The sequence below is a fragment of the Xenopus laevis genome, chromosome 1L (assembly GCF_017654675.1).
Source record: "Xenopus laevis strain J_2021 chromosome 1L, Xenopus_laevis_v10.1, whole genome shotgun sequence".
Classification (NCBI taxonomy): domain Eukaryota; kingdom Metazoa; phylum Chordata; class Amphibia; order Anura; family Pipidae; genus Xenopus; species Xenopus laevis.
The window spans coordinates 42,649,292-42,676,953 of record NC_054371.1 but is presented as its reverse complement, the minus strand read 5'-3'; the positions used below and the strand labels follow the sequence as shown (position 1 = coordinate 42,676,953).

General features: G+C 40.2%; 1 protein-coding gene across 4 annotated transcripts; it reads right to left on the bottom strand.

Annotated features, from left to right (window-relative positions):
• Nucleotides 1-27,158, bottom strand: paics.1.L (phosphoribosylaminoimidazole carboxylase; phosphoribosylaminoimidazolesuccinocarboxamide synthase L homeolog). 4 transcript variants are annotated; one of them, XM_041562014.1, is made up of 16 exons: nt 26,670-27,158; nt 25,335-25,772; nt 24,827-24,913; nt 21,714-22,118; nt 19,680-19,751; nt 15,421-15,498; nt 13,894-14,099; nt 9,711-9,747; nt 7,682-7,879; nt 5,601-5,779; nt 5,302-5,481; nt 5,061-5,174; nt 3,577-3,660; nt 1,261-1,441; nt 785-943; nt 1-212 (listed from the first exon to the last, which is right to left on the bottom strand). In XM_041562014.1, the coding sequence occupies exons 1-16, from the start codon at nt 27,034-27,036 to the stop codon at nt 46-48; spliced, it is 2,952 nt and encodes a 983-aa protein (XP_041417948.1). In that variant the 5' UTR covers nt 27,037-27,158; the 3' UTR covers nt 1-45.
• Between the last annotated feature and the right edge of the window lie 504 nt (nt 27,159-27,662).

Below are 27,662 nucleotides of genomic sequence, written 5' to 3'. Positions count from 1 at the left end.
TTGTGAAAGAGAACCGAGTGCTTTATTGGAATGTTAAATGAGAGATCAGATGCTGCACTCCCTCAGCTTCATGTCCGCTTGCTTGAGAGATATCCAGGTGTTCAGGGTGCAGGAGCGGAGCTTGCACCACACTAGGTGGTTGTTTAAGCCAAAGATTTGAGCAGCAAACTGAGCTGCAGCTTCTGGTGAGAGAACGGTGGAACATCCAAGCCCTGAACACAAAATTTGGACATTTTAGTATAAATACAACAAAACATTTTATCTAAGGCAAACCGAGAAGGGATACTTCAGACTATGGGGTATATTTATCAAAGAATGAAGTTAGAGATCGCCACAGTCCTCTAAAATGAAATTCCGCGACTCTCCATTTCTATGGGATTTTTTAAGAGAGTATTTCTCAATGGGTGAAAGTTCATCCTTTGATAAATACGCCTTTCAAAATCCCATAGAAATGAATGAAGAGTGGTGGAATTTCACTGTGGCGATCTCTAACTTCACTCTGATATATATACCCCAATGTGTTAATTTATCAATTAATTTTTCAAATAGGCTAAACCCCAAAATCTTTTGCGAATTATTAGGCCGAATACCGAACCGAATCCTAATTTGCATATGCAAATTAGGAGGGGAATTATATTTATTTCCTTGCTTTTTGACCAAAAGTCAGGCGATTTCCCTCCCGCCTCTAATTTGCATATGCAAATTAGGGTTCGGCTGGGGAGAAGGATTTGGCCGATTCCTGGATTCGGTGCATCCCTAATTCCAAATATGAAAGATGTATTACCACTGGGCATTCGGAGGGACGACCACACATCCTGTGCACCCCAATCTGCAGTGAGAGGGGGGCAGTTGATCACGGGATAAGCAGTGTTTCCAGACATGACCGGTCCCAAACCGTTGCTTCTGCCAGCCACTGCTATGAAGACTGTAGGAATGCCATCACCTATCATAAAGAAAAACAAATGGTGGATGATCAGTTATTAAAAAGTAACAGCATCAGAGAAAGTAGATAAAACTTGGCATTTCTGAGAATATAATCAGCTCTTGATCCAGAACGGCACCATTCATTGTTATGAAGTATACTGGTTAACATATAATTACATTTCTCAGTACAACGTAAAACGGAGTTACACTATTCCCTGCCACAAGATTTATATAAACAATTCCCACAACATCACTATTTGATGAACCATATCAGTAGTTTCCCAAAGAAATGTTAAGCATCAACAATATGAACATGAAATATTATAAAAGACGCACCATCGTACTCAGACTTGATACGCAGGGTTTCATCCGGGCCTTTGTGTGCAGAAGTCACTCTCAGCTCACAGGGAATGCCATAGTTTGCACAGGATTTCTTTATCTTTTCGCAGTGTGCCAGGTCAGAAATGGATCCCATCAGCACCACCACCCTACCTTGGCTGTTTGACTTCAGCAGGAGCTGGGGAGGAAAAGTTAAAAAAAAAACTGTTACTTTGCTGGATCAAATGATTACGGTTGCTGAACAAAGTCAGTAGGTTTAGTTATAATGACATTCATATCAGAGCCAAGTACAGGTATGGGACCTGTTATCCAGAATGTTCAGGACCTGGAGTTTCTGGATAACAGATCTTTCTGTAATTTGGATCTTCATACCTTAAGGGCTCTTACATGCGGGCATTGTTTGTGCGGTCCCCTGCGTTGCGCTTTCTTCAGCCGCAGTGGAGCGCAGGAGTAGACGCACTGAATTACTGTCAATGGAGCTGTACTCACACAGATGTATATATGCGCCAAACCCGGGTAAAATGCAACATGCTGCATCCCAGCCTGCGTTTGGCACTTACATGCGTCTGCGTGAGTACAGCCCCATTGACAGTAATTCAGTGCGTCTACTCCTGCGTTCCCCTGCGGCTGAACGGAAGAAAGTGCAACGTAGGGGAGCGCAGGTAAAAACGCTCGCCTGTAAGAGCCCTTAAGGTGGCCATACACAGGCAGATAAAGCTGCCAATATCAGTCGTTTAGACCAATTTGACAGCTTATCTGCCTGTGTATGGGGGCTTCCAACAGGTCTTCCCGATCGAAATCTGCCCACAATATCTATTGGGAAGGTTTGATTTTTACTCCACCGCCCCGTCGGAGCCCCTTAGCGTATCGAAATCCGATCGTTCAACCACACAGCCGAACATTCGGATTACCCCCGATATAGCCATGCCGTTAGTGGCATATCAGGGAAAGATCCGCTCGTTTGGCAATGTCGCCAAACGAGCGGATCTTTGAGTCTATGGCCAGCTTTAGTCTACTAGAAAATCATGTAAACATGAAATAAACCCAATAGGCTGGTTTTGCTTCCTATAAGGATTAATTATATCTTGGTTTAGATCAAGTACCAGCTACTGTTTTATTATTACTGAGAAAAAGAAAATCATTTTTAAAAATTTCGATTATTTGGATAAAATCGAGTCTGAAAGACAGCCTTTCTGTAATCCGGAGCTTTCTAGATAACAGATCCCATACCTATAACACTGAATCTGTGCCGTTAACATTGGCCTGTGTTGGGTGTGCACGATCTTACTCATACTCAGCTGACAGGCAGCAGCAGCTTTAGTTCCAGCTTGGTGGGCAAAGAATGTCTAATTAGAATTTGGTCACAAATGATTAGGCTGAAGGCACACAGGCTTTTTCTCTGCTGCCAGAAGCAATATTCAAACTAGTCCTGCTGCTTTCCACTTAATGTAACATTTGATTGCCTGCAAATCAACAGAACTGCCAGTTCTCAGGTCAGATACATCCAGCAAAACCTTTTCAGGTCAGCTGGTGCGGTTAGGCAGTTTGTAGAGGTTCCCAAGCTGTGATGCTAGCACCAAGATGTAATATATCGCAACCAAGTAATAGGCTAAGGGACAGATCATTTTTTAGAGTATTAACCTAGAATATTGGCTGCCTTTTACTGACAATGTATATTTAAAAACAGCAGTTCACTTAAAGGAGAAGGAAAGCTAACAAAGCAATTTATTGCCATTAGATTAGCCACAATAGTGCAAGCTACAACACTTTTATATTTTTTTTTTTTTTTTTTTTTTTAAGGGCTGTGGTTGTCTTGGGCTGGTACAGAAGCCCAAAACATAATGTACAACATTTCTAGCCTACTTAGTTAAGCTTTATTTCTGTAGTAACAATATAACTGTTAAGCTTCTGACAAAATAGATTTTAAAATCTATCTATGTAGAATTTACTATGCAATTCTTGAGAAAATGTAAGAGTTGCCCCTAACACTATTTCCTAATTTCAACTCTGTGCAGCGGAGATCCGTGTTGGTTTGGCAGAGCAAATAGATTTCACATATATAGAGCCTGACTGAGAGGGAACAAGATGTTCTGTGTGCTGGAGCTGTGACACAGAGAGCACATGACTCAGTTGGCAATTACTCAAGCACAGGCCGCGTCTGATTTGATGCACAAGCAGAAAACTTGCAGATCTCCTAGATTATTGTAGTTTTACATTCAGTTAGAAAGTGCCGTTTAGCCACAGGATGCACATTATTATTTATCATATTAAATATTATATCATATTACAAAATTATAATTCTTTATATCTTACCTCTACTCTGTCTGCCACCCACTCAAAGTTTCTCTTCACCATCTGCAGAGCTTCAGGTGTCACCTCCTTTAGTTCCCGATATGTCTGTGGGAAAGATAGTCAAACCCCGTCATTGGGTGGTTATAAAACGAAAAAGCCTCACCAGTCTAAAAATATGTTGTGTTATTCTGGTTTAAAAAGGCTGTATACCACTTTTACAACAGGAGTGCAATGAATGAGGCTTTTGCCAAACATTTTTACCTATTGTGTTATTTCTTGAGCTAATCAGAGCAAATTAAGTAACTCCATGTTTGGTCCTTGCGAGGTAAGATCATTTAATTACCAATATAAAACTCCCTTTCTTTCACCCCTTTCTTACCCCTTTGTTGTTACTGTTTTGTTAGCAGGAGTCCATTATGCACAGGAATGATCTGTGCTCTGCAAATTCTCTACATCACAAGGACCAAACATGGTGTAGCTTTTAAAGGGTACCTGTCACCCAAAGAAATTATTCCTCCACCAGAGTTTTATTATAGTTTTTTTAATTATTTGCCTTCTTCTGACTCTTTTCACCTTTCAAATGGGGGTCACTGACCCTCACCTAAAAAAAACACAACAAAAAACCAAAAACAAAAGCTCTGCAAGGCTACACGTTTATTTTTATTGCTACTTTTTATTATTCATATTTGTTTTCAGGCCCTCTCCTTTTCACATTTCATTCACGTATTTAAATCAATGCATGGTTGCTAGGGTAATTTGGACCCTAGCAATCAGATAGCTGAAATTCCAAACTGGAGAGCAGCTGAATAAATAACCAAAAACAACAAATAATAAAAAATGAAAACCAATTGCTATCGGTGTCAGAATATCATTCTCTATAACATACAAAAGTCAATTTAAAGGTGTATAACCCCTTTAAGGTATGGAGATCCAAATTACAGAAAGATCCACTATCTCAAAAAACAAGGAACTACTTATTGCAACACTGGGCAACTTTGCCATGGGCAGTAACCCATGGCAAACAATCAGATTGTAGCATTCATTGTTCTACTTGCAGCTGCCTTCAAAAAGCTACTTACTGATTGGTTGTTGATTGTTATTATACTTTTATTACAGACACTGATAAATTCCATGGCTGTATTAAGGTGGTGGCAGACGGGGAGATTAGTTGCCCAGCTACAAATCTTCACTACTGCGGGCAACTAATCTCCCAAAAATGCCTTCCCCTCACAAGGAAACTTCGGGTGACTTTGGAAATACAAGCGATTTGTATTCTTGCCGGCAGGAAGGCATTTTGGGGAAATTAGTCGCCCGCAGAAGTGAATATGTCGCTGGGCAACTAATCACCCTGTCTGCCACCCCCCTAATGGAGCTTTATTGAAAATGGGTTTCTAGATAATAGATCCCATACGTACACCCGTAATGTCACAATCATATTTATCATAACAGACTTCTGCAATAACATGGGTTATTTAAAACACACAGAGAAATAACCAGAGACTTACTTGCTTATCTTTCTGTTGAGATTTGTCCCCAGCCGGCCACAGGCGCCAAGAGTCATTATCAATAACATCAGCGAGGACAATCTCCTTCTTTGTAACATCCACACCAAACTCAATCTGATGCAAAAACATAACATGTCAGACAAAGCCTTAATAAAGCTGCGAGACATTAGCAGTCAGGAGGAGTCTCCCTGTAGAAGTAAATTGCACTCTGTACACAGCAGCCAGTTCAGTATATCTGTACCTTCATGTCTACTAGTGTGCACTCCTGAGTCATCCAAGCCTTCTCTAGAATCTCAAAGATGGCCGCTGTGGAGTGAGTCATGATATCCACCTCAGCCTGACCAATCACAAGCCCTGCACAGCTGAGTTTTGCCGAGATCAGTTGTTCCTCAGACCACTGAGGATCATGGTTGGCATCATCCTTTAAAAAAAAAAAAAAAAAAAAGAAGTGGATTTCTTTCGATAAGTGCATAGAAAATTTAATGCAGACATTAATTCCACACAGTAACGTTGGCATCTTATTACACAGGGATTCTTTACCTTAAAAAAGGTCTCGACTTTAGGGGGGAGGAATTTGTAGCCTTCCTTAACACCAGGATTTCTCTTCAAGAATGAGCCCGTGGCGATTCTGCGGCACACCCACTCAATGGGAATCATCTCGCAGTGAGTAGCAATGAAAGCCGCGTCGCTGCACTTCCGCACAAACGCCGTTTTGATCCCTATGTGGTTCAACAGACACAAACAGATCGAATGGATAACTCGAAGAATCACAAGCAGTGACATACACTAAGGCATAGGCTGATGGTTGTTGACTATTAAAGAGGTGGTTTCTACTTTAAGAAAACTTTTAGTATGTTCTAGAATGGTAAGCAACTTTTCAATTGGCCTTTAACTGACCCAAGCTGCACAGGCTTTCTTATGTTACTGTTCTCAATGCTACGGGCAGGCAGTTGTTACTGGGATGAAATTTGAAGATGTTAAAGCAGACATTCAGTGTAAAAAATAAGAATGTACCAGCGCATTATACTCATTTAGATATAGAAGAATTGTGCTTAAAAAAGTAGCATTTCAGTCTGATTATTGAATATTTCTGCAAAAACCCCAATAATCCCTCCCTTCTCTTCCACTTCCTGCTCCCTGAATTTCCAGGCTTTGCCGGCTGCTCTCAGCTCACTGCAATGTAGGACAGGAACCAATCAGCAGCTAGCAGGACCTGATAGGGAACTGAAGCCTGTCTGTGCTTGTGTGACTGCAGGACTGTGATTGGCTGTCCAATTCCTACTGTGCTCTAGCAGGGACACGCCCATCCCTCATTTGAAACAGACTAGTGAATATCTATAGGCAGCTATAATAAACCGGGGTATTTTTAAAGAGAATATTAATTTTTAGCACCTTGTAAAAGCAACACTATATATAACTTATAATTGCATACAAAATTAGGGTTTTTTCACTTATCGTATATGTCTCCTTTAAGCTGCTCACGGAGGGGCTCAATAGCAGAGTATTCAACCAATCATACCAACAATGAGTCACATATCAAACAATATGAGATTTAAATGGGCGGTTTAACCTTTATGGTAACTTTTATTATGTTATAGAATTCTAAGCAACTTTTCAATTGGCCTTCATTTTTTATAGTTTTTGAATTACTTTTCTTCTTCTGACTCTTTCCAGCTTTCAAATGGGGATCACTGACCCCATTTAAATACAAATGCTCTGCAAGGCTACAAATGTATGTTATTGCTACTTTTTTTACTTGTCTTTCTATTCAGAGCCTCTCCTTTTCATATTCCAGTCTTATTCAAATTGTTGCATGGTTGCTAGAGTATGTTGGACCCCAGCAACCAGACTGCTGAAATTGCAAACTGGAGAGCTACTTAAAAAGCGAAATAACTCAAAAACCACCAATAATAAAATGTGAAAACCAAGTGCCTCAGAATATCATGCTCTACGTCACACTAAAAGTTAATTTAAAGGTGAACAACCCCTTTAAGTATGAACCCAATCCAGGATTTCGTCTGGAATTTCGTCAAGGATTCAGCCTTTTTCAACATGATTCAGCCGAATCTAAGTTCCTGGACAAAGCGTATCCTTTTTAGGGATGCACTGAATCAAGGATTCAGTCTTTTTCAGCATGATTTGGCCGAATCCCAATATGCATATGCAAATTGGGGTCGTGGAGGGAAATCCCGTGACTTTTTGTCACAAAACAAGGAAGTTAAAAAAAAAAAAAACATTTCTTTTTAACCCTTCTTTGCTCCAATTTGCATATGCAAATAGGCATTTCATTTTGTACAATCCTTCATGAAAGATCCTAAAATAGTGAATGATAGTTCCCTTCATCTGAAGCCTTGTGTGTGCTCCAATTGCAGGATTTACTGGATAGCTATTTGTATTTAATATTTGAGGCACAGACAATTAACATTACTGAAGGTAACGAACTATAAAAAAAGGAATAATTTTACTCAGGCAGTAACCTGTGTCAACCAGTTAGCAGTTATACCTTTTTGGGATGTTTATACAGTGGATAATGTACCCCCTACTGTAACATATAAGGATATTATAAGTCCCCAAGGATTCCATGACCATATATACAGGTCATAGAACTCAGAGACACTCACCAGCCTCCTGCAGCAGTTTGAAGACGCAGCTAGTAGTCTTGTTGGAAATAGAGGCTTTCCCTTCCATGTGATCTTTCCGTACTGCATCGCCGGCAGTAATCAGGTCTTTGGACTTCATCAGTACGCAGCCAGGGTGCTCGGGCAGTTCGTACACTTCTTTCGTTTTCCCTTCATTTAATTTCTTGCCCAGCTTCAGTTCTTTAAAGGCAAAGAAATTACAGTAAATGAATATCAATGGCTATATCTCAAAAGAACTAGCACCTGCCCTAGCCATGGCATCCAACATGGCAGCTCCTGCCAGTATAAGAAATGTATCAACTCTTACAGTAAATGAATATCAATGGCTATATCTCAAAAGAACTAGCACCTGCCCTAGCCATGGCATCCAACATGGCAGCTCCTGCCAGTATAAGAAATGTATCAACTCTTTAAGGGGTTAGGTAATAAAAGGCACTCAGTTTGCCTAGGAGCAGTAACCCATAGCAACCAACAAGTAGATTTTACTGGTCACCTGTTTAAAAGCAAACTTCTGATTGGTTGCTAGGGGTTACTGCACCTGGGTTAAACAAATTCCCCATGCTCCAATAGGCTGTGAATTAAAGCAAAGGGATTTAAAGGGGAAGGAAACCTAGTCGGCGCACACCCCCCACCCGTTTGTTGCCCACCCTCCCAGGAGCTGCAATCCAACTCGCCTAATTGTAATTCTTATTGTACTTTTAAAAAAAGTTCCAAAACCTTAGGCCAGGGGTGTCTAAACTTTTTGCAACGAGGGCCAGATATATGGTGTTGCTTTTACATGGTGCTAAAAATGAATATTATCTTTATTGGAGCTCCCTAAAGATGTTCACTGGTCCCTGTCTGTGTTTCAAATGAGGGTGGATGTGCCCCTGCCAGAAGCACATTAGGAGGGGGACAGCCAATCACAGCCCTGCAGTCACACAAGCACAGACAGGCTTCAGTTCCCTATCAGGTCCTGCTAGCTGTTGATTGGTTCCTGTTCTACACTGCAGTGAGCCGAGTGCCGCCGGCTCACCTGCACAGCCTGGGAATTTAGGGAGCAGGAAGTGGAAGAGAAGGGAGGGATTATTAGGGTTTTTGCAGAAATATTTTAGTAAATCAGCCTGAAACACTACTTTTTTAAAGCACAATTCTTCTATAGCTAAAGGAGTATAACGCACTGGTACATTCTTATTTTTTACACTAAGGGGCATATTTATCAAGGGTCAAATTTTGAATTGAAAAAGACCAACCAAAATTGAATCAAAGTTTTCAACCGAATTCTAATCGTACGAATCGAAGGAATAGCGCATTCGATCGAGTTTTTCCCGAAATTGGATTTTTCAAAGTCCACCAATTGACTCCAAATACGTTCTAGGAGGTCCCCCATAGGCTAAAACAGCAATTCGGCAGCTTTTAGATGGTGAATGGTCAAATTTTTAAAGAGACAGCACATGATCATTTTCGAATTTGGACTATTCCCTGCCTAGTCGAAGTACACAAAAAAATAGCTCGAAATTTGATTTTTTTTATATTTCTTTTGAAAATTCACATTCCTCGACCTTTGATAAATCTCCCCCTAAATGTCTCCTTTAAAGCAGTTCATTCAGATGCAGACTGTAGTGATTTCTGTGCAGCTATGCATATAAATAAACAGCACCACATGGGAAAACAAGTTTCAGGGACACCAGACTGCTCTAACACGTGGGATATGATGACACACAAATGACAAGTTCTGGGGCACCGGCGTTTATGAATTAATAGAGTAGAGTGGGCGCAGCCAGCACAAAGCACTGATTTCTGGTTACTGAGCTCGCACAAATACTTCCACCGTCCGACTGGAACAATCGGTACAAATGTATAGAGTGACCCTAAAACGTTAGCTATATTCCTAATTGCAGCCCCATCCTATTGCCAAACTGCACTCACACTGCCAGACCCATGCCTGACCCACTGGCACCACGTGTTCAGCCTCCTCGGCCCGCCCATCATGGCCCACTCCGTAGGGGAGTACGGTAATCCGGATACTCACCTGCGTAAGACTCCATTTCAGCGATGCAACCGGGACCCTAAGGGAAAATACAGAAATAGAAATGAGGCGGAGTTAAACCAGAGGACGATACCATATACACAAACAGACAGAACTACATAGGAGACTGAAGCCCCCCTTTCAGAACACCGGGTCGGGATGCCCGGCAACACCACGTGGTTCCCTATCTAATTCTCTCAGCCTGAAGTACCTACGGCGAGGAATTCCCTGAGCACAACGAGGGAGATCTAGAGAGATGAACACTGGCGCTCAGAGAGATGCCAAAGAGGAAGAGCTTAGCGGACACGCCTACATCGGGGCACCAATCACTGCGCTCCTTACGCAAGACTCATTTACATACCGCTATAGGAAACGCTGCAACACAGGTGGGCCGAGGCGGAAAGAAGGAGCCAGCCCCAGCAGCTGCCCCAGTCCGACACATTTTAGCTCCAGTCCAGACGGCAGACGAGCTGCTGCTGAGCGCACAAAGGACAGCTTATTAAAGGGGCCGCTCAGCTTTAAAATAACTTGTAGTGTGACGTAGAGAGAGTGATATTCTGAGACAATTTGCACTTTTCTTTTTTATTATTTGTGGTTTTGAAGTTATTTAGCTTTTTATTCAGCAGCTCTCCAGTTTGCAATTTCAGTAGTCTGGTTGCTAGGGTCCAAATTACCCTAGCAACCATGCATTGATATGAATATGAGACTGGAATATAAATAGAAGTATAGAAACATAAAGAACTAGAAAAAAAATCAGCAATAACAATACATTTGTAGCCTAAGGGTAGAGGCACATAATGCTATTTGGGGGACAGACAAATTGTCTCTTCTTTTGGCGACTTATCTCCCCGCAAAGCCTTCCCACTGGCTAAAATCGCAGATGCGATGGCACTTGGAGCGCTTCGTTTTACAACGAATTTCCTCGTGAGTCATTGCGGGGACATTAGTCGCTTGAAGAAGAGGCGATTTGTCCCCCAAATAATATTGTGAGCCTCTACACTTATAGGGCCTTTGGTTTGTAGATGGGGTCAGTGACTCCCCCATTTGAAAAGCTGGAAAGAGTCAGAAAGAAAAAATATAAAAGTTTATAATCAGGGTCGGACTGGGGGGGGGCCCACCGGGACTGCTGTCCAAGGCCCCCCTCTGGCCCCCCGCCCCCTACTGTGACGCGCTGGTTCAGCTTGAATTCTTCATGGAGCCGCTGGGCAGACATGCGCAACGGCGTTCCTTTGCGCGCATGGAGAGGGGGTCTTGCCCATGAGGGGCCGTGTCCACCGGGTTTTTCCCTGTGTCCCGCCGGGCCAGTCCGACACTGGCTGTAATATACTAAAAGTAAGGTGAACCACCCCCTTTAAGTGTTATAACTGTTTTATTCATTAAAAGGGTTATTCACCTTTGAGATAACTTTTAGTATGATGCAGAGAGTGATATTCTGTGATAATTTGCAACTGGTGTTCATTATTTATTTTTTATGGTTTTTGAGTTATTTAGCTTTTTTATTCAGCAGCTCCTCAATTTGCATCTAAACCAATCTGGTAACTAGGGTCCAAATTAGCTTAGCAACCATGCATTGATTTTAATAAGAGACTGGATTATAAAAGGGCTGAATAGAAGGATCAGTAATGAAAAGTAACAATAACAATACATTTGTAGCCTTACAGAGCATTTGTTTTGTAGAAGGGAGCAGGTCCGGACCAGTGTCGGACTGGGACACCAGGGGCCCACCAAAAAACCTTAGACCAGGGGCCCACTAGAAGTTTTTAGACCAGGGGCCCACCCTCAGAACTATTTTCTTCCTCTCCTCACTCGACCTCTATTCTCCTAGTCTCTTTTCTTTACTTACTATAATCTATTATTCCACCTATTTAGCCCCTTTGTTCTTATAGAAATAGGGAATGGCCATGAAATAGGCCAAAAGTTAAGCAGTATGAGGGCCCACTGACACCTTGGCCCACCGGGACTTTTCCTGGTATCCCTGTGGGCCAGTCCGACACTGGTCTGGACTGAGAATTAAAATAGGCCCTGGCATTTCAGGTACACAGAGGCCCAAGCAGCCCCCACCAGCCCACTAAATACTGACTTTCTATGGCACCTTATAGCAGCCCCTCTGGCATTTGCCAGAACCCACAGATTGCCAGTCCGGGCCTGCCCGACTTACATACATACAACTCACACTTGCATACAGAGGCTATTACAGTAATGTACAGAGGCTATTACAGTAATGTACTGTGGTTTGCTTGGCCTTTATTAGCATTTAGCTTCAATAAACCACCTGCCCCAATCCCCTCTGGTGTGTGTTGTCTACTGCAGAGCACAGAAAGGTACAAATAAATATTCACAGAAAAGTAAAAATAAATACTATGTTAAGACAAACGGCTGTCTAAGTTGCAGTTAATAAGTAAATATATATGTTTCAACTTAAAGGGGAACTATCACAAATGGAAATTTAATGAGAGTCAGTGACACTCATTTGAAAGCTGCAAAGAGTCAGAAGAAAAAGGCAAATAACCATAAAACTATAAAAAATAAAAACCAATTGAAAAGTTGCTTAGAATTGGCCGTTCTATAACATAATAAAAGTTACCTTAAAGGTGAACCACCCCTTTAAGTATATTTAGCATCGTGTGTATTTTTTGGGATTGTTTGTCGGGAGACTTTTTGTTTAGTAAAGTAGTACGTGTGTTATAATAAGCCATAGGTGTGGGTGTTTATTTCCTTGACGTTTTAATGCAATTTCTGAACTTAATAGTGCCTTTAGCGCTACATATATAAAATGAAGACCAACTGAAAAGTTGCTAAAAATAGGACATTCTATAACATACTGAAAAATATTTCGAAGGTAAACTATCCCTTTTACAACAATAAGCTTTTTTAGATTGGAACATGTAAAACTGCTTTATGCAGCTCTCCTCCCCTCAAAATTGTGCTGGTATGCCTCATATATATCACCTACTGCAGTTCTAAAATAGAGCCGTATGTATGTCCACGTGTTGATTTTGCATTTGTCTTGTTAGTGTGAGCAGACTGGGCACTGGGAAATTCCTACTATATGAAACACTGACTGGTGGATTTCCTTTTCTATACTTTATTCCAGAGGTTCCCACACAGATTGCTAGCTGGCATCTCTTTTCAGTTTCAGCCATGATGAAATCCAAGCTAGGGTTGCCACCTTCTGTCCTGTGGAACTCCGAGCAGGGGGCTGAGCCGCAACATAATGGCGATGGGTCCGTGCTTTGCCGGGCCAGGCTGCCTAGGGCGCCTGCCCGCGTTGGCCCGGCACTGCCCAGACAGCCCTTCAAAAAACAGTGTCAAAAGTGGAGAGGTAGCAACCCTAATCCAATCACTTTTAACTGAAAAAACTATTTTTTTTTTTTTTGCTTTGTTGGCAGGAGTTTCAAATCAGTATTTGCTTCAGAGATCCCAGATGCTGGTATTTGCTAGAACTGTCAGGGGGTTATTTTCTTTATTTTGATTTTTTCTGGTCGAGGTTTTTTGGGCAAAAACTCGAATTTTTAGATGTTTCTTATACCCAGAAGCTGCTAAAAGTCAGAATCTGAAAATCCACCATCTCAAGCCAGTCGAGGTCATGTATAAGTCAATGTCCCTTTTACAATTTGAAGATATCTTGATCTGCATTGGGTTTTGTCCGATAATGTAAAAAATTTGGGGTTTTCAGCGATAACCAGAAAAAATGTAGCAATTCAGGCTCTAAGTCCAAAAAATTGTACGATTTGGGTTTCTGTTTGATTTTATCGAATTTTATGCTGACCTGCTGTAGGTGTGTCTGCTAGCTCTTCCTCTTTGGCATCTCTCCTGGGCACTAGTGTGTATCTCTCTAGATCTCTCACACAGCAGATTTTGGCCCCGTGTGGCCCTAGCCTTAGGCAGAACTATTTCTAGATGCACCAATGGCAATGCTCAGGTTAGTAAACAATGTCCACTCTTTCTTGATGTCCAAACCCTAGTATCACAGCAGGAACCTGTTGTACTGTTTGTTCTTATCTAGAGACACATTAATTATGTGGGAAAACAAAGAAGGATATTCAACAGAGCTACAGATTTCCATTAAATATAAACATTTTTGTTATTTTATGTAGAATAAAAATGTACAAATCCAAGGACGACACAGCTACATGTCTTTTTGTTAGAAACAGTATAGTGGCTTAAATACACAGATCATTCTTACCTGGGAACTGAAATACTGAAGCCCTGGCTGAGAACTCTTCAGATCTTCCTCCCAAATGCCAACGCTCCTTTGGCCACCCCCAGGATTTGGCAGATGCCTTGTTGGCAGATGTTTATCGGCCCTTACAGTAAACTCAGAAGCAAATACATCAGATTTGTTTTTCCACTTGGGTCCAGAAATATAAACTTTATCTGGAACTGGAGATTCTGTATAGGGCAGAGGGACACAATATTTAGCTGTACAGGGCTTTCTACTGTCTCTTTAACAATGTGGCACTTAATCTCTGTATATCTGTACTTATTTATTATAATGTAGTCCTTGTGTGTACACTATAAAGTTGTACAGCGCTGCATATCGTAGTAGTGCTATAGAAATATAGTTAGACTTGCATTCTTCATTTTTAGGCAGCAGGTGTGTTTCCTACAAATATATTTTCTTTAGTGGAACATTACAGTTTCATTTTTAAAAACATTTGAAGCTAGGATCCCGGATAGAAATATAAAACCTTACCACTGTCAACGTTTGGGTATGGGTGCTCATGCCCCAGACTTCAGCAAAGGGGAGTCAAATAAGAAAATTGTAATTTAAGGCAAACATTAATCTGGAACATCCCAAAGTAGAATCCAGGAGCCCGAAGTTTGAAAAGTACAAAAAAGTTTTTATTTTACATTATGTATAAAAGAGACACTTAATCATAGACTACACTTAAGCCTAGGATTAAAGGAGAACTAAACCCTCCATTGTGATAAGTCCCTATTGGCCCCCCTCCGCTGCCCCCCCACACAGTCTTACCCCTGAATTCTTTCCCCTCTTGAAATAGTGACTGCACGTGCAGAGTGAGCACAGCGGAGCTCACAGGCGCCATCTTGTTCTCTTTGGTAATCTTCATGAAGTGAGCAGCGTATTGGCACATGTGCAGTTGGAGCAATCTACTGGTTTGCTACAACTGCGCATGCGATGAAAGAGACGGAAATTGCCGAAGGGGAGAAAGAAGACACGAAGGCATGATTATCGAAGAGAAGGGGAAAGAATTCAGGGGTAAGACTGTGCAGTGGGGACTTATCACAATGGGGGGGTTTAGTTCTCCTTTAAGTGTCTCTTGATGACATGAAAGGCTTTTATATACACAATAACACAGCACAGCTAAAAGCATCTGCACATTGTGACACACTGACACATGTATCTTCTTTGATAAAACTGTCAATTCATTAAAAACTTTCCTGACTCGGTGTTCTCCCCAGACAAAAAAAATGCTGGAGCCAAGCAGGTAAACCATTGTGACTATCAGGAAAGTTTTGATAAATGGGGAAATCATCAAACTGCTGGGAATCCTCAGTTGGTTATTTGATAAATCTGCCCTTTGATTAGTGGTTTTGTTCCCTCACTCCTTTTGTAAAAATGGGGGTATGAGGAGGTATACCCGTCTGATTTATTTCTGATGTATTCTACACTGAACATAATTTACCAACATCATCTGTTTATTCAAGGCTGGGACAGAAAGGCATTCCATATAATTGAAAACCCCACCTGTTAGAAAGGCTTTTCTCTTCTTTCCTGAGGTGGCAATTTTGTAATCAATGGCAAGCATCATGTGGTCTTCTTTATCTGACAAAGAAATTATTTTTCAGAAACTGATTCAGAAAAAAATCATGAAAATTGTACAAAAATTCAAATCAAAAAATTTTCCGCCCAAAACGACAAAGGGGCCCATTTACTTAGCTCGAGTGAAGGAATAGAGGCAAAAAACTTCGAATTTCAAATAGTTTTTTTGGCTACTTTAACCATCGAATGGGCTTCTTCGACCTTCGACTTTGATTCAAGCGATTCAAACTAAAAATCGTTCGACTATTCGATAGTCGAAGTACTACCTCTTTAAAAAATACTTCAACCCCCTAGTTCGCCTCCTAAAACCTACTGAGGCCAATGTTAGCCTATGGGGAAGGTCCCCATAGGCTTCCTAACAATTTTCTGATCGAAGGATAATCCTTCGATCGATGGATTAAATTGTTCGATTGAACGATTATTCCTTCGATCGTTCGATCGTAGGAATAACGCTAAATCCTTCGACTTTAATATTCGAAGTCGAAGGATTTCAATTCGGTAGTCAAATATCGAGGGTTAATTAACCCTCGATATTCGACCATAAGTAAATTTGCCCCAAAATGTTTGTACTATTTCACAAAACCCAGCACAGATTAGGATATCTTCGGGACTTCTCCCATTGACTTATATACAAGCTTGGCATGTCTGAGATGCCAGATATTCGGATTGTGACTTTTTCCATCCTCGGGTTATAATAAATCCCTAAAAATTTTAGTTTTTTTTTCTATATATATATATTTATTTAATCACATGTAAAATACAATTGAAAAGAAAATTATGTATATATATATATATATATATATATATATATATATATATATATATATATATATATATATATATATATGTATATATATATATATATATATATATATAATTTTCTTTTCAATTGTATTTTACATGTGATTAAATTACAGGAGTTAGAGTGGTAATGGACTACAGTAATTTATCCTCATGTTTTAAACAGTTAATGAAAATCACATTTTAAACAACAAAATATATATGTTGAATATATGACATACAATAACATGATATATTTATATAAACGTGCAGCAAAAGACAACACTAAGATACAGTCAAATAATAGTTTGCCCTGCAATTACCTACAAGGAATGGACCTTACAGAACCCTCTGCTGTGTACAAATGGTATTGCAAAAGGTGTCTCACCCCTGCCTAGCCTTTACACTAAGGGACTGATTTACTAAAACCCAAATGTAGCTATTTTTTTTCTTCTGAAAACAAAGTCACCCTAACTCTCTTTCATGAATTGAACCCATTTATCAATAATTTTTCTTGAAAAAGTCATTGATGGTCAATTCATATCATGCGATTGACGCACCAAAAACTCTGTTTTATCGAATTTTCACTGTGAAAACTTTACTTTTTTGGATTATCAGACGAATACCCTAAATTTTTCAGATTATCCAGTGCAGATCACGATGTCAAGAAACAACTTCAGCAACATCTGCTATTGACTTCTACACGACCTCGACAGGTTTGAGATGGAGTATTTTCTGATTCAGATTTTTAGCAGCTTTGTGATATGTTTAATCTCTAATAATTTGAGGTATTTTTCCACTAAAAAAATTGAGTTTCAGTTTTCCCCCTAAAAAGGTTTAATAAATGGGCCCCATAGACCATATTTTCTGTTACAGTAGAACCCCCATTTTACATCCCCTGATTTTAAATTTTCCCACATTTTACATTGTTGTAAAATATATTATGCATAATACATTTCCCAGATTTTACATTTTCCTGGATTTTACACCATTTTCTTCTGGTCCCCTGAAAAATGTAAAATGGAGGTTCTACTATTTCAAACACTGCTCTGCATCTGGGAGTAATCCTGTTTTGTCATGATATTAAAAGCTCTGCTTAAAATAATATGCCATTTACCTAGCCAAATATTTGTATTGTGAGCTCTGTTCTTGTAAAAGTGGATCAAAGCCAAAAAAGGAACTGAGTACTGAGCAATTTAGAGACCATTTTAGACTACTAATACCATGTTTTCAGCTTTACAGCCCTCTGAAGATCAGAGTAGAAACAACCAAGTCTAAAGCCCACTTAACCCTAACCTAGCTTTATCCTGACTAAAGTCAAGAATTATGAAATGTTTTTCACTTACCAGTCCTATTTACAGTCAGGTCCATAAATATTTGGAAAGACAATTTTTTTTCTAATTTTGGTTCTGTACATTACCACAATGAATTTTACAACTCAGATGCAGTTGAACTGCAGACTTTCAGCTTTAATTCAGTGGGTTGAACAAAAAGATTGCATAAAAATGTGAGGAACTAAAGCCTTTTTTTAACACAATCACTTCATTTCAGGGGCTCAAATGTAACTGGACAAATTAAAAAACTGAAAATAAAATGTTGATTTCTAATACTTGGTTGAAAACCCTTTGCTGGCAATGACAGCCTGAAGTCTTGAACTCATGGACATCACCAGATTCTGGGTTTCCTCCTTTTTAATGCTCTGCCAGGTCTTTACTGCAGCGGCTTTCAGTTGCTGTTTGTTTGTGGGCATTTCTGTCCGAAGTTTAGTCTTCAACAAGTGAAATGAGCTCAATTGGGTTCAGATCAGGTGACTGACTTGGCCATTCAAGAATATTCCACTTCTTTGCTTTAATAAACTCCTGGGTTGCTTTAGCTGTATGTTTTGGGTCATAATGAAATTGCCTCCCAATCAATTTGACTGCATTTAGCTGGATTTGAGCAGACAGTGTCTCTGAACACCTCACAATCCATGCGGCTGCTTCTGTCCAGTGTCACATGATGGATAAACACTAGTGTCCCAGTGCCACTGGCAGCCATGCACACCCAAGCCACCACACTGCCTCCGCCATGTTTTATAGAGATGTGGTATGCTTTGGATCATGAGCTGTTCCACGCCTTCTCCATACTTTTTTTCTTGCCATCATTCTGGTAGAGGTTGATCTTGGTTTCATCTGTCCAAAGAATGTTTTTCCAGAACTGTGCTGGCTCTTTTAGATGTTTTTTTAGCAAAGTCCAATCCAGCCTTTCTATTCTTGATGCTAATGAGTGGCTTGTACCTTGCAGTGCACTCTCTGTATTTACTTTCATGCAGTCTTCTCTTTATGGTAGACTTGGATATTGTTACACCTACCTTTTATCTGCTTCATTAATAATGACATAACAAAGGAATTGCCCACACCTGCCCATGAAATAGCCTTTGAGTCAATTGTCCAATTACTTTTGAGCCCCTGAAATTAAGTGATTGTTTTAAAAAAAGGATTCATTTTTATGCAATCTTTTTGTTCAACCCACTGAATTAAAACTGAAAGTTTGCAGTTCAACTGCATTTGAGTTGTTTCATTTAAAATTCATTGTGGTAATGTACAGAACCAAAATTAGAAAAAAAATTTGTCTGTCCAAATATTTATGGACCTAACTGTATTTCAGTCTTCGCTGCTTGAATCCCACCTACTTCTGAGATGGTAGTTAGAAAGTTATATAATGAGCACTAGATAGAAAACATTTCTTTCAGGTGTAAATTTAAAATATGTAGATATATAAATTCCTATAAACTGCTGTCTAAGGGGCCCATTTACTAACAATCCAACTTCGTTTTTTCCACAAAAGTCTAAAAATTTCGCTTTTTTTAAAAAAAAAAAGTTCTAAAAATGTAAGAATTATGAAGTGTAAAAACCACTTATATAAAACTTTGCCAAGTTAAAGTTGCAGAGGTCCTATAGAAGATAATTTGAGCTGATTTGATGCTATTGGACCATTTTAAATTAATTCTGACTTTTAGAAGTTTTTGGATTTTTTTGAGGTTTTAGAGGTATTCTAGTTCATGGTTCAGGCGTTTTTCCTTTTTTTATTCTGATCTTTTAATAAATGTCATGCCATTCATAGTTATAGAGAAAGTGAGTTTAATTGTGGTTTCAAAAACCTCTAAAACCACTAAAACCCGACCTTTGATAAATAGGCCCCCACGTGTTTGAATGAAGACAAGGTAGAGCATACAAGGCTGCATTTATCATCCTGTTTACTACACACTACAGTATATACATTACAGAATAACTGAGATTCCTTCCCAGGACACAAAGGAAGAAGAGATCTGTTCATGTGAGTTTGTATTATCATGTTAGGACACACACATACAGTACATTAGTAATTTATAGACTAATTTTAAATGAATGATGTTTTTGCCTTACCTGTAATTGTAACTTCCTGTTTTATGTTGGCATCATCCTCTTTGCTTTCTTTAGGTAATTCAATGTCATCATCTAGTAAAGCACAAGCAAAAGTAAAAATACTTATATTTCATCACCTGGCTCCATTCTTTATCACATTTTGTATGCTTTAACAAGGCATTAAGGGGCACAAAAAACTTCTGTTTGGGGTCCCACACCTCCCAACAAATTTAAAAAATGGAATGCGGAACAAAATGTTTTTTGACCATTCCCATTTTATGGCCACACCCTCTAAGTAATACGTCCATTTTACAAAAATTTGGCAGGTTATTAAAGTTTGAACACATTTCTGGGAGTTTTAGTGCAATGTTTTATATGTTATAACAGTTCTGCTAATGAAAGTGAATTGCCCTTTAAACTACCAGTCACAATTCTCACAAGAGAACTGCTTATCTTAAATTGTTACAAAACTATTAAAGTGCAGCTGCTAAGTGTTCTGGGCTCTCTAATTAAAGAGAAACTTTGTATCTTTTTCAAACTGTTCATTGCAGGAGACCAAACAGAAAGTTGGAAAATTTTAGTAAGAATCCCGGGACTGTGGGCTGAGCTGTCAAAATCGGGACTGTGCCGCAGAAAACGGGACAATTGGGAGGTATGGGGTCCAAATGAAAAACTGACACAAGGTGCAAAGCCCAGTGTCAGTGGTTGCAGGCCGGTCCTGCCATTACTACTTGCTATAAGGTAGGCAGTAAGTACAGGGCCCTGTTGCAACCATCACTCTCTAACTATGGGGCAAATTCACTAAGCGCCGAAGCGCCGAACGCTAGCGTTAATTCGCTAGCGTTTGGCATTTTCGTTACTGCGCAAATTCACTAATGAATGCTGGCGTAGTTTCGCTAGTGTTACTTCGCACCCTTACGCCAGGCGAATTTTCGCTAGCGACGTAACTACGCAAATTCACTAACTTGCGCAGTGTACTGAACGCTACCTTTTACGCTAGACTTCCTTCGCCACCTCAGACCTGGCGAAGCGCAATAGAGTAGATAGGGATTGTTTAAAAAAAAGTCCCAAAAAACGCTGGCGTGTTTTCTACATTATGGGTGATAGGCTGAAAAAGATCGAAAAAATTTTTGGGGCTCCCCTCCTTCCCCCCTACATTTCCCGACTCATGGCAACTTACCTAGACAGTGGGCACATGTGTAGGGCAAATTAAATTTTTATTTGATGATTTGAAGGTTTTCTTGGCATTTGTAGTGCTGATACGTATTCCTCCACTGAAATTTGAATTTTGCGCCGTATGCAAATTAGCCGTCGCTAGCGTAACTTCGCTTTACATAGCGAATCAACGCTAGCGCAACTTCGCAACCTTATGCTACCCCTGTGAGCAACTTCGGATTTTAGTGAATTTGCTGAGCACTGGCGAAACTATGCCTGGCGAAGTGCGGCGAAGTGCGGCGAAGTTGCACCTGGCGCAACTTCGCATCTTAGTGAATTTGCCCCTGTGTGTCTGAATGTCACACAGTTGAGGGGGCCTACGAGGAGGGGAGGGGAGGGGAATGCCTACGTTCCTAATCCCACCCATCATGAATAGTGATGGGTGAATCTCTCCAAAAGTCAATGAAGTCAATGGGCGTCAAAATAATTTTTATACGCACAACTATTTTGGCCAAATGCATTAAAGTCAATGGGCGTCCGAATAATTTTGAAATTCTTTTTTGTCGCTGCAGATTTTTAACCTGTCCATAATTTGAAAGATGCTTTCACCTAACTACAGTTTTCTGATCTCTCCACAATTGTTACATGGGATTTAGAACTAAACTACAAAGCTGGCCACTTCAGGTATGTTTTTAGGGGTGCTTTGGGTCATTGTCCAGCTGGAAGACCCATGACCTGTATCAGAGTATAATACCTGCTAATAATCTTTGTGACTAAATCATTTTACAGTGAAATAAATAAGAGAGGTCATAATAATTATAACAATAAAACAGACTAAAACATGGTTTTAGTTCTTGATGAATGAATTACCAAGTTCTGGGTGTAGGATGGGCACATTACCTGCAAGAGGCTCATGGTTAGCGCATTCATTCAACATAAGTGAAGTCTGCTGGTCACCAGTTTCTGACTGAATTGATGGCTCTGAACATTTGCTTTGTAGGATATTATGCAGTTCATGAAAGAATTTTGTAGTCTTTCTCTTGAATCCAGAGTCCATGGCTTTCTTTGCCACAATGTAGTCATGCTTTAGATTTTTGTACTTGGTTCTGCACTGTCTCCAGCCTCGGTCTATACCCTGTTTCTGAAGAAGACTTGCTATGTGCTCAAATATTTGCCTGTTCCTCACCACACCTTCCAGCTGCTTGCGGATGCTTTCTTCAGACCAAATAGTTATCAACGCTTGGGTTTCCTCAGTTGTCCAGTGCTTGCCCACTTCATTACCTGCTGGTGTCCTTTGTAGCTCTACTGCAGCATAGGAAATATTTATGTGTTAGAACAAGTATGTCTTTTTTTAAGACAAAGATCAGGTCATGTCATTCAAAGTCTATAGCATATGTATATATTCAGCCATGTGAATACAGATAATATAACACACATTGTGATAAATGCTCTTATTCCTTTATTCTTGTACAAATATAATTAGCTTGTAGTTATCTGGAAGCAGTTTGTATGTTCCCACCATGCTTCCCCTCAGTGGTGCATCTGGGCCTGCTGCAGCAGATCTGCTGCCATCTCCCTCCTTAAAGGAGAAGGAAAGGTTAAAATTAAGTAACCCTTATCAGAAAGGTCCATCTAAATATACCAGTAAACCCCCAAAGTAATGCTGCTCTGAGTCCCCTGTCAAAAGAAACAGCACATTTCTTTCCTTCTATTGTGTACTCATGGGCTTCTGTATCAGACTTCCTGTTTTCAGCTTAAACCTCATTGCCCTGGGCGTGAGCATGCTCAGTTTGCTCCTATAACCCCACCCCCTCCCTTCTCTACTGTAATCTGAGCCCAGAGCAGGGAGAGACTCAGGCAGGAAGTGATGTCACACCATGTTAATACTGCAGCTCCTATCCTAAACAAACAGAGAGTTTCTAGAGCTTTTTACTCAGGTATGGTAAAACATTCTACAGAATAAATATAGCATTCTAGCTTGCACTATTGCAGCTAATCTATTGGCAATAAAATGACTCTGTAGCTTTCCTTCTCCTTTAAGGTGGCCATACATGGAGAGATCCCCTCGTTTGGCAATGTCGCCAAACGAGCGGATCTCCCTCCGATATGCCCACCTTGAGGTGGGCAATATCGGGCTGATCCGATCGTGGACCCTAGGGCCCAACGATCGGATCCTAGCGAACGCGAACGGGCGGTCAGATCACGGGACCGCATCAACGAACAGATGCGGCAGCGATCTGACGGGATTTTTAGTCCCATCCGATCGAGAAGGCCAGATCTCGATCGGGGAAGCCCGTCGGGGGCCCCCATACACGGGCCAATAAGCTGCCGACTCGGTCTGTCGGCAGCTTTTATCGGCCCGTGTATGGCTACCTTTACTCCTTGGGGTAGATTTATCAAAGAGTGAGGTTAGAGATCTCCACAGTGCGCAGAATGAAATACCACCTCTCTCCATTCATTTCTATGGGATTTTTAAAGGCATATTTATCAAAGTGTGATAGTGAAAAGTTCACCATTTGATAAATACGCCTTCAAAAATCATATAGAAAGAGAGAGGCGGTATTTCACTCTGCGGACTGTGAAGATCTCTAACTTCACTCTTTGATATATCTACCTCCTTCTATTTTATTACACCCCTGAGTCATAGGGCACAGACCTAATGCCAATGCCCAAAATATCAGGGCTCAAAAGCAAATTTCTTCCAACAGTTGCTGGGGATTCCTCTCAGTTCAGGAATTCTGTTGCCAAATTGTTGATTTCTCAACATCAAAAAATGAAAGTGCTTTAAAGTATTAAAAGTATAATGCAGTGTTGCCCTGCACTGGTAAAGTTGGTGTGTTTGCTTCAGAAACACTACTATTGTTTATATAAATAAGCTGCTGTGTAGCAATGGGGGCAGCCATTCAAAGAAGAAAAGGCTCAGGTTATACAGCAGATAGCAGATAAGCTCTGTACAACATAAATTATAATGGTGTTATCTGTTATCCACTATTTAACCTCTGCCATATAGACTTTTTTCAGTTTCCACCACTGCTACTCAACAGCTTGTTTATATGAACTATAGTAGTGTTTCTGAAGCAAACAGATCAGTTTTACCAGTGCAGGGCAACAGTACATGATATTTTCTTTACTTTAATTTTTTTTTACTTTTAATTTTTTGGTGTTACTGTTACTTTAACAAAGAAGTAGGCTACAAATGCAAGGCCACCACAGCCCTTTAGCAGAAAAGATCCATGCCTCCACAATACCAGCAGTAATTCCCCATCTTGTTTTTAACTTATTCTTAGCACATGCTCTGGGCTGCTGTCAGTTACCAGAGCTTAGGTACTGATTAACTATATACTGCATATATATAGCGTATATATATTTATACATAGAAAACAAATACAAGAGGTCCTCGCCAGTATATCTATCTATCTCTCTCTCTATCTCTCTATCTATCTATATAACATATATAAAAGTAATTTGTTGAAATTCTCGTTACATGGCAGTTTAAAAACCAGCCTGATTTGCATCAGAAATTAATAATCAGCCCTGTAGCATCAGCTTTTATGGCAAGGCAAACCTCATTTTCTATTTGATGATTTGCAACAACCCATAACCATAGCTAATCAACAGCTGCTCAAAGCACACTGAACATGTGTGTGTCACTGACACTCCTAATAAAATCCAAAATAGTGACCCCCTGGGTTAATCCAAAGGTCTGGCTCATTACTTTTATAGAGATGCTGAGACAATAGGCTTTTGCATTGAATTCAGTATATTAAATATAGCATTTCTATTCATATTTGTTTTTAGGATTTAATTCTCTTTTAATGATGTCCTGTTGCATACTGATGTAAAGGACATCTAAGGGGTTGGTGTTGGTCTATATCTGTGCCACGGTGTCTCATATTTCAGCAGCCCTGTCACATTCAGCAATTGGGTCACGATTGCCTGAACCAAGAATAAAGACTTTTTGGATGGGTGTTGAGGCTGCATTATCTTTTCCAAGTGACAACTGAGCACAGTACCTAAGTCATGTTTCTGGGCAGACATGTGCCATTCTTCTGCGTCCACTTTAAGGTCCTCTTCATGATGTAACATTTTAGTGATAACATCTAGCAAGTAAAATAAAAAGCAGTATTTAGTGATACCTGGAATGAAGAAGCTACATTACTGAGAACTGACTGGTGAGCATATCATTAAAGCAAATTTAAAAGAATCAAGGCTATTAAGCATGTTTTAACACAAAAATCACCCCGAGCTAGAAAAGCTTATCCATAAATATTGAAAAAGTATCATCTGAGGTTTCTGATCTCTTTCCTGAGCAGGGCAACATCAGAACAGTTTTCTCTTTTCATTCTGAATGTAAATGGAAAAAGTGCTTAGTAGAGCAATTTTTTTTCCAGTTACTGATATCTGATGGACATTGAACAGGGGTATGATAGATTGCATAATAATATTTAGTGGAGCAGAATTTAAGTTTTTTTGCCTTTGAAAACAGTGGAATGTGCAAAGAGATGAAATGATCATTGTTACCTGCTGAGCCAATCTGTGAAGTAGAATGGGCACATGGAGCTTGTTTCAGGTTACTATGTAGAGCTTTTTTAAGACCAAAAGGTTTGCTGGACAAGATAGAATCCAGCTCACAGAAGTATTTCATACGTTTACTGTCATTGCCACATTCTTGAGCTTTCTTTACCACAACATATTCATGTTTGAGGTTTTTATACTTTGTCCTACATTGCCTCCAGTCTCGGTCTATGCCTGCTTCCTTGAGCAGCTTGGCAATGTGTTCAAATATCTTCTGGTTCCTCACGGTGCCTTTCAGTTGCCGGCAGATGTTCCTATCTGACCAGATATTTATCAAGGCATTGATCTCTCTGGATGTCCAGTGTTTGCCTCCTTCATTAGACACTGGTGGAATTATTAGTGGATCCTCTTTAATGTGGTTAGGACTCTGTTTAACAAATAGTTCTGTAAAGGAGATGAAGATAAAAAAAGGTACCAGAGAGGCTATATAAATCAAAAGCTACAGTTGGATCTGGCGTTACAAATTTACATTACTAGAAGTTTGTAATTCTCAGTCTTCTCTGCCCAGTTACACCCCCAGCCAACCAATGTACTCCTTCGATTAACACCAATCTCCACTAGGGTTGCCACCTTTTAGTTCTGGGCCTATCCGCCGGTGGCATGGAAAGTGGGGTTAGTCCATCCAGGGGCGGAGTTTTGGGGGGCGGGGTTGTGGCGTTTCGGAGGCAGAGTCACGAAGTTTCGATACCGGTTTGGCCAGGAAAGGACTGCATCAATTGGATTAGGTGAGTAGGGGAGCTGAGAAGAGGTGTATATGAGGCGGAACAGGGGCAGATTTGAGGCAGGCCAGGGATGGAATAGAAATACACTGGCACTCAAGGCAAGTGAAATGCAGGGTTACCCCTTGCTATATATTTTTAGGCCAGGCCAGGGTTGGAACAATAGGGATTACAAATTTACCAGCTAATACATTGACGGTAAATTTGTAATACCGGCCTCGGTCTTGGCTGGTATTTTACCGGCAAAAAACTAGAGGCCATTACATTTCTCAGTGCATTAACTTATCTAAACTAATCTGAAGAACAGTATTACATTGCAAAATACATATTTTATTTCTTACATTTCAAAATGTTTTTTTTCTGCCTACACCTTAAATTAAATTCTCGTATTCATTTCCAATAAGAATAGTTTGTTCAAATGCCAGTCATTTCATAGCAGCCTGTACATTCCTGTTTCACCACTCGTGGCACTCACATTAAATCACTTTGTGCCTAACCCGTATTGTTTGTGCCCCCAGTCGAAGGGTAGTTCATTGCTTATAGGCAAAACAAGATCTTTTACCTTTCGTCCCTGCTGAATCCAGATGCTTCATATGTTCCAAACTGTCAAGGTCGTTCTCATCCTTTACTATTACCTCAGATCCCAGGATTGAATCCAGCTCATTATAAAAACGCATTTTAGCATCATCTTCAATGGCGTGGCCACATTTTATTGCCCTGTATTCATATTTGAGATTTTTGTACTTTGCACGGCATTGCTTCCAGTCCCGGCTCACACCTAACTGCTGCATTCTCTTAGCTATGTACAAAAACAGACCTTTATTTCTCAAGGTCCCATGAAGTTGCTTTCTAATGTTTTTCTCTGACCAAATGCTTATCAGAGCACGGACCTCATCCTCAGTCCAGTATCTCCCTGCTCCTCTCTCCATGGTGAAAGTGACCTGGAAACGATTCACTATTCCTGAGCACACGGTTCAGTTTCCAGGGAAACCAGTCGGCTGGCGTTCAGTGAACGTGTGGAGACAAAAATCATTTGGTTAACTGACTCAAGCTGCCTTTTGCATAGAAATATCACCACAGCTGAAAAAGCAGGTTCTGCAGAAGCTTCCAAATAAAGCAGCTCCCGGGGGTCACATGATCAGTCAGTGCTGTGCTTCTGTGAGAGAAAATGGCTTCTTTCCACACAACACAGTTAACAGATAATATCCCTGACACTGGCAGAAGTGCTTTATTTCCTAATGACAACAAGCAAACCCACTTTTAGGACAGTAGAGGCTGGGATGTTATGCATTCAGATTGAAATATTGCAGTAGTAAGTACATTTTCTAATAACATTAAAATTACAGCAAAACCCCCATTTTACGTTTTTCAGGGGACCAGGAAAAAATTATGTGATATCCGGGAAAATTTTAAATCAGGGAAATGTGTTAAAGTAACTTTTTATTCAAGTACTGAAAGGATATAATCACAGGAGTCTGTTTTACTTTGAGATACAATATTTACTGTGTTAATAACAAGGGTTAAGCATTGCAGTGTTAATGTTACACTATGGGGG

Bases quoted from the DNA above. Each gene is read 5' to 3' on its own strand.
- paics.1.L (XM_041562014.1), bottom strand. From the start codon at position 27,036: ATGGAGAGAGGAGCAGGGAGATACTGGACTGAGGATGAGGTCCGTGCT. The intron at 19,752-21,713 runs GTAATGTGCCCA...GTGCTTTACTAG, and splicing joins TAACCATGAGCCTCTTGCAG to ATGATGACATTGAATTACCT. The intron at 14,100-15,420 runs GTGGGGTTTTCA...TGCCCTATACAG, and splicing joins GAGAAAAGCCTTTCTAACAG to AATCTCCAGTTCCAGATAAA.